General features: G+C 46.1%; 5 protein-coding genes across 5 annotated transcripts; all 5 read left to right on the top strand.

The window, feature by feature from the left end:
- Positions 1-104: 104 nt before the first annotated feature.
- Positions 105-1,082, top strand: TEOVI_000138700 (uncharacterized protein; the record flags this gene model as incomplete). The annotated part of the gene is made up of 1 exon (XM_067224620.1): positions 105-1,082. The coding sequence occupies one exon, from the start codon at positions 105-107 to the stop codon at positions 1,080-1,082; it is 978 nt and encodes a 325-aa protein (XP_067080721.1).
- Positions 1,083-1,660: 578 nt separating this feature from the next.
- TEOVI_000138600 (glutamine aminotransferase (GlnAT)) lies at positions 1,661-2,950 on the top strand (the record flags this gene model as incomplete). The annotated part of the gene is made up of 1 exon (XM_067224619.1): positions 1,661-2,950. The coding sequence occupies one exon, from the start codon at positions 1,661-1,663 to the stop codon at positions 2,948-2,950; it is 1,290 nt and encodes a 429-aa protein (XP_067080720.1).
- A 1,287-nt stretch (positions 2,951-4,237) lies between these two features.
- Positions 4,238-5,095, top strand: TEOVI_000138500 (QA-SNARE protein putative; the record flags this gene model as incomplete). Its single annotated transcript, XM_067224618.1, has 1 exon — positions 4,238-5,095. The coding sequence occupies one exon, from the start codon at positions 4,238-4,240 to the stop codon at positions 5,093-5,095; it is 858 nt and encodes a 285-aa protein (XP_067080719.1).
- A 319-nt stretch (positions 5,096-5,414) lies between these two features.
- Positions 5,415-6,062, top strand: TEOVI_000138400 (RNA-binding protein; the record flags this gene model as incomplete). Its single annotated transcript, XM_067224617.1, has 1 exon — positions 5,415-6,062. The coding sequence occupies one exon, from the start codon at positions 5,415-5,417 to the stop codon at positions 6,060-6,062; it is 648 nt and encodes a 215-aa protein (XP_067080718.1).
- A 527-nt stretch (positions 6,063-6,589) lies between these two features.
- Positions 6,590-6,889, top strand: TEOVI_000138300 (iron-sulfur cluster assembly protein, putative; the record flags this gene model as incomplete). The annotated part of the gene is made up of 1 exon (XM_067224616.1): positions 6,590-6,889. The coding sequence occupies one exon, from the start codon at positions 6,590-6,592 to the stop codon at positions 6,887-6,889; it is 300 nt and encodes a 99-aa protein (XP_067080717.1).
- Positions 6,890-7,067: the final 178 nt, after the last annotated feature.

Genomic DNA, 7,067 nt, shown 5'->3' with positions numbered 1-7,067 from the left:
TATATATATATATATATATATACTATCTGCTATGTGCAGTGTTTTACCCATTTGTACACTGCCTTTTTCTTACTCTTTAAGCTGCTGATAGCGGTAATACCCTGATGAAGTACCTGGAGAATACCACTACTATTGTAAAACCAAATGGGAAGAAAAATGGCCTTACGAAATCGTCTAGTGAATGTATCAATTATTCCTTGTGTGAGGGCGCTGACTGCAACGCAAGGGCAGATTTGCAGGAGGGAGGCGCTAGCTGCCCTTGTTCACCACCGCTAGCTGCGGAAAGAATGGGTTGTGAACAGCAAAAATACGCCGCATCATCTCTTGGAGATGGACAACATAGAGGAAAACGCGGGCGCGGTGGCGAAGTTAGTAACGGGAACTGCGAGAATGTTTTACCTGAAGCATCTCCGTGTGTGAGCGCGGAGGTATCAGCTTCTTCAATTGTTCACAGTGCTGTCGCCGTGGGAGCATCCCCCGTCACACTTGAGTCGAGGAAAGAGACGGAACGGAGGGGTAAACGCATAAGTTGGCACGACGACGAAAACGGTGGCGTGGAGTCTGACTCTTTGAGCTCATCGTCCCTCCGCTCGGGTGCTAAGAGGAGAATTGACAACATGTTCATTTACCCGAGGGAACAACTTAGTTTACCCAAGGTAATTACAGAAAATACACCCTACTGCGAAAGGCAAAACGACGATGGAACATCTTACATCTCGTACAAGCTTCAGGGCCCTTCCCGTCGTTTCACAATGTGGAGACAACGACCGGTATCAGGAGATTGTGAAGGTAGAAAGGAATCGAAATTTGAGGATCAACCATGTGGTAATCGACCGCACAAAAGGATTAACTCGCTATTTTCATCCATATATGAATCGTACGATCCCAAATCTGATGAGCAAACTGTGCAGCTGCGTATAGCAACGTTTGATGAGGAATCTGAGGTTAATGGCGCTTTGTGCGCTGGTAATTTGCAGATGCCGTTTGCATGCGTGTCGCGTATCACTAACGACCCAGTGCCAATTCCGCTTGCGCCTTCAACTGAACCAAAGAACGCTCAAGTAAATGGGCAACACAGCTAAAAAAGACGCGCACACATTTATAGAGGGGGTGCGTTTCTTAATAATTTGCACTTATCTATTTTTATGTTACGCAAATCATGTGAGCAAAACTCTGGAATTGTGAAATATTGTCTTGACAGGGACGTGAACAGTCGCAGAAACAGTCAAGCGCGTTCCCTTTTACTGTTTTTATTCCTTCCGCTATTGATACGCGTGCACCCGTGTCTTTGTGTCTGCCCTATGTTCACTCGACGCGATTATCTTTTTCTTTCGACATCGCCGCTAGAAGAGTCACACCGCTATTTCTTTTGAACAACAGCGTTCCTGCTTCCAGAGTGTTGTATTTCTTTCTGGTCGTTGATGATAACACACTAGCAGTTCAGCGTCACGATCATCAATTTGCCTCCGTCCATTTGCTTTTTCTTCTGCACCAATTTTTGGGTTTGTTCCGACTGCAATCTCGCTTTTTAAAAGAAGTCAAGAATAGCTTCGCTTTCAGCACTTTAATCATTGGTAAGCGTATTTTAACGACAAATAAACGAAGGGGAAAGGAGAGGGTGAAAACAACATCGAGGCGAATTCGTGTAGTGTTCTACGAAATGCAACAGTCAATTCGGCTTGCTGATCGCCTCGCGGATGTGCCACCGTATTCCGTGTGGACAGAAATGACACCCCTCGCCAACAAGCACGGGGCTGTTAACCTCGGTCAAGGTTTCCCCAATTTTCCTCCACCCGATTTCCTCTTGAAGGAAGCCCATCGTGTGTTTGATGAAAGTGTTGTGACACCAACGAACCAGCAGTATGCGCGAACGCAGGGCAACCTGGAGCTTGTGTCCGAACTGAAGCGTATATACGCAAAACATCTTGGGTGGCCCGATATAGGTGACGAGAACATCGTCATTACCAACGGCACAACTCAGGGACTGAACATGGTATTTCAGGCTATTGTCAATCCAGGCGATGAAGTGATTACATTTGAGCCCTTCTACGACGCTTACCAATGTGACATCCAACTGGCGGGTGGTGTGGTAAGGTTTGTGCAGATGATTCCTGGTTCTACAGGCCTTGCGGACTCGTGGACCTTCAGTGAGGAGCAGTTACGGTCACTGATAAACCCGCGGACAAAAGCTATACTTGTCAACACACCACAGAACGTTCCCGGGAAGGCGTGGACGCGGGAAGAAATGAATATTGTCGCATCCCTTGCTTTGGAGCATAACCTTATCGTTGTGTCCGACGAGGTGTATATGCATCTTGTGTACGCGACCCCGCATCCCATTGAGGGACAGAAACACTCGCATCTCTCAATAGCAGCGTTGCCGGACATGCGTGACCGCTGCGTCACACTGTGCAGTTCTGGTAAGACGTTTTCGGCTACGGGCTGGAAGATTGGCTGGGCGGTGGGCCCCACGAAGCTTATTCAGGCTCTGAGCTTGTTGGAATTGTACCAAACATTCAACGTGGCCACACCCTTGCAGATTGCAACGGCCCGCGGCCTTCGCATTGCGGAGGAAGTCGGTTACTACGAGAATCTTCTCTCGCAATACGAAAAGCGTCGGAAGCTCCTTTGTGACATGCTTGCAAAGAATAACTTACCCCCAACCATACCCTCAGGTGGGTTCTTCGTTCTAGCGGACATCTCACTTGTGGACCCCAAGCATTATCTTGACCCCAATGAAAGGTCGGTTGGTCGAGACTGGCAGTTCTGTCGGTGGCTCACACGCACATTGAAGGTGTGTGCGATCCCTGTGACTGCTTTCTGCCAGAAGGAGAATCGCCCGGTATATGATAAGTTCGTTCGGTTTGCTTACTGCAAGAAGGAGGAAGACATTATAGAGGCTGGCATACGCCTTGAAAGACTGAGCGAGTACCTGCTTCCTGCCCATTAGTAAAACCTTCAATTGAATTGGACATCAGGGATCTGTGGCCGGCCATTTTTTGTTCGCTTTTGTAGGAGGAGGTTTACCCTTTCATTGTGCAAAACGTAGTCCGTATTTATCTTTCAGCGATACGAGATTCTTTTTTATGTTACTTTCACTCGTCTATATTTTTAGTACAATGCGGCCGGCCAGGATAAACTCATGCTTGCTTTTCGTACTTTCTCCGGTTTTCGAAAACATTTTCTTTTCTTATTCAATAATATAACCTTTTATTTAGTTTTTTATTTCTTCGTTTTGCCATACATTAATTTTTCTTCCTCTTGTGTCTTTTCCCCCCGGCGCGGTGCGCCGTTGCAGTGAATTTTTGTGGCCGACGTTCTGCGTGACCGTTATTTGCCCTCTCTTGGATCCATTTCTCCCTTTCTATCAATTTTAAAGCGAAAATAATTATTTTCCGCTATTTTTATCGATCGGATTGCTCCCCCCCCTATTTCTGAATTGTAGGTAATCTGTGTCTGTGCATATGGTTTTGCTTGGTTCAATACACTGTGATGAAAACGTGTTTCGCTCCATATTTGAGCTGATGCTATGCAACCCTATTGTAGCGCAGGTGTCGACACTGAAGAAGGAAAGGAAATGAAAACAAATGAGAACATGATAACTGTTGAAGGGTGTGAATGTATTTCTTCCCTCACAATCTCCTTAGTGAATATTTTAACGTTTACGTGTTGCGTCGTTAAGTGATGAGCACACCGAGTTGTGGAAAAGGGGTAGTAGTATCTGACATATTTTCCGAGAAAAGTACTTTCAAGTTACTTGGATACGGGAGTCACTTACCTCTTTCCGGGACAGGGAGTTCGGCGTCTTGGAAGTCCGGCTGAGAGTGATGTAGGGCAAAAAGAAAACGAGTAGCCAATTTTTTTTTGTGTGTGTGTCTTCACAAACCCGATTTTTATGTGCCGTCTCTATTCCTCAAATTATTTTTATGAAAGGCTGGTACGACAGCGTGGTGATGTATGCAGTTTCCCCTAGTTTTTTTTCTCTGACTCACCTTTTTTTTAAAAAAAAAGTTCCGTGTCATACTGTTGGGTGCCGTGTGGGAGTATATGGTGGCCAACCTGTTATCTCCTTTATCTTCCTCTTTCTCCGTTATGTTATACGCATCAACGTTTTCTTTTCAAATCTACTCCTTCTATTTCTGTTTCTACTTCTTTATTATTATTTTTATTCTCGTGACATTGTCTTCACTGTTGTTTCACACCCCCGAAATCGTTGTATTTTGAATACCAGCTTTCCATGGATACTTCCTCGGAGCTGTTTATTAGAGACAGATTTCCCGAGTTTGTATGCAAACGCAGTGCATTATGCGGTAGCGGGGTTCAATCATTGCCATATGTATCATCAATTGCGGTTGATTCAAATGTCGAAACCGTTGGTTGTGGTAACCCTCCCTGGTGCCGTGCAGTGGAGGGATTTTCTGCACTTGAGCGAACTGTTCGGGAGAAGCTGAAGCGTCTCTTCGAGCGACAATACGAGTTTCTTCAACCCAAATTTGTGTCCGATGAAGAAGAGGAGAACATGAAGCAGGGAGAAATTGGCAAGGAGGCGCAAGAGGTGCAGAAACTGTTGAAAGAATTAGAACGGATGGTTTCAGGATGTGACCTCCACCGACGCGCGCCCAGTGAGGATGAGCGAAGGGTTTCTTGTAATGTCAAGAGATACCTCTCGCTTCATCTCTTGGAACTTACTCAAATGTTCAGGGGAGGGCAAATATTATTCGCAACAAAGTTGAAGCAGCGAGAAGAGAAGGTGAATCGATATAAGTTGATTGGCTCACCGGAGGCACACAGGCGGATGGAGCAGGAAGACCGAATAACGCACTATCTCGAAAAGGGTTATACGCAAACAGATATTAAAGAGCTTCTACTCGAGGATGAGCGTGAGCAGCGCGTCGGTCGAGAAATTAGCGAAATCGTCGAAAGCATTAAGGAACTTCATACCGTGTTTGAGAGCCTTAACTCGTTGGTAGTTGACCAGGGTTCTGCCTTAGACCGTATTGATGTTGCCATTCAACAGACGAGAACTAGTGTGGCTGATGGCGTCACTATGTTGAAAGACGCACGAAACAATTCGAGCAGTTGTACACTAATGTAAGCGCACCGGTCGAAGCATACAGTTTTTTTCACCCCCTTTCGCGGGCATATCTATTGTTATCATCACCTCACTTCCTCCGTTCTTTGTGGTTGCCGCTGGTAACTGGTATATTATGTGTGGGTTTCGTATAGTTTCTGTTATGGAGATCTAAATTAGTGAGGCAGTATGGTATGGGATCGCGCAGCCCTTGTGTGGATGCTCTCTTGCTCTTGCATGATTCCCCAATTTTCCTGTGTATCGTTACCACTCTCTCGTGAGACGCATTTTTTATTTTTCGTTTGTTGCGGTACAAAAGATATTAAGGCAAAAAAGAGTGTATATGCGTCCGTTAACGGAGGAAGAGACAAAAAAGCTGTTTGACAAGCTTGCACAATACATTGGACCGAACACTGCCCACCTGCTTCAGCAGAAGGGAACCAAATCGGCTGGTGTTGCTCCTTTCAACAATGGCAAGACCACCGGCAATAATGGGAGCAACGATGATGATGATGGTGATGACGGCGAAGAACAAAACTCGCAGCAGACTTATGTCTTCCGTTTGCACAAGAACCGTATTTGGTACATGCCACTGAGGCTGGCCAAACTCGCAAGTTGCGTGGCGAAGTCCAACTTAATGGGAATTGGTGTTCTCTTCGCTAAGGTCACGCACCACGGTCATGTGCGACTGCAGGTAACGGCGTTAGAATATATTGCACAGTACTCTCTCTTTAAAGTGTGGTTGAAACCAAGTCAAGAGCAGAAGTTTCTGTATGGTGGCCACGTCACGCGTGCCGGTTTGGGTCGTATTACAGAAGCAACACCGCGACATCAAAAAGTGGCTGTCTTTTCTATGGGCGATGTACCCCTCGGTTTTGGTGTGGCAGCGCTTGGGACGTTGGAGTGCAGGCGGTGTGAGATGAACAGCACCGTATTATTTCATGAAGCTGATGTTGGCGAGTACTTGCGTAACGAGGCACGCTTGACGTAGCATACCTGTCCGGAGAAGTGAAGAAGAGAAAATAAGTAATACGTGTAACATTTTTTAAGCGCTGTGGGGCCTCTCCCCATCTCCCCCTTTCTCTACCTCTATAAAAATAGGAGGAGAAACTGTGGTGTACTCTCCGTTGTGATCAAGTGATTTTTGACTTCCACGCACCATCATTTAGAAGCGGCACTTTTCCCTTTTTTTTTTGGTATTCCCTTCTTTTCAGCCACACGCACGTTGTATTAATTCGAACTCTCCGTTAGTGATTGTGTTCGCCTTCTGTGTTTACCAGTTGAAGAAGTTGCTATATTTATTTATTGGTGTAAGTGCACTCCGCAGTGTGCCCTTGGCGGTGTGCTACATATCGTGGGAGAGTTACGAAGGTCCGAAGAAAACATCTGGAAGGAGATCACAAAATAAAAAAAAGGGGGGGAGGTCAAAAGGAAGCTTGAAAGGTTAGTTCATTCTCCAGTTGCATCCGACGTAACGAGGGAAGAGAGGAGTGCTCACTTTTCTACTCTGTAATACCGATGACAAACACCGTCAAACACTCAATGGCACGTCTACGCGCAAAGATGTTAGGTGCGGCAAAAATGTTCCCAGATTATAATTTCCGGCATTATTTTGTGCAACACGTTAAGGATCAGTTTGTGGCGATGGAAAAATGGGGTGTGGAGGAGCAACGCCGGTTTCTTAGGCAAGAGGGCGCAAAGAAACTGAGCGAAATGAGGCGTATGGCACTTGTGAACCGTATGTACTCCTCCCAACCCGTGTTTCTGGACGAGCGGGCGGCTTCTAAACCTTCCGTGACGCAAGAAGAAGAAGAGTAACGGGATGTAATGACATTGTCGTGGTTGCATAAGGAATCGTCCGTTGATACCACTTAACTCTTACGGGGCGGCACAAAAATTGGCATGTTGCACTCCATTTCCGGGGGTGGGGGGTGATTACACAATACATAAATGCTTGTTTTCATGCATTTGAAACCTTCAGCTGAGCGCGGTTCGG

The sequence above is a fragment of the Trypanosoma equiperdum genome, assembly GCF_001457755.1.
Source record: "Trypanosoma equiperdum strain OVI genome assembly, contig: ctg_355, whole genome shotgun sequence".
Taxonomy (NCBI): domain Eukaryota; phylum Euglenozoa; class Kinetoplastea; order Trypanosomatida; family Trypanosomatidae; genus Trypanosoma; species Trypanosoma equiperdum.
The sequence above is the reverse complement of the archived record's forward strand: the minus strand, read 5'-3'. Positions and strand labels throughout refer to the sequence as shown.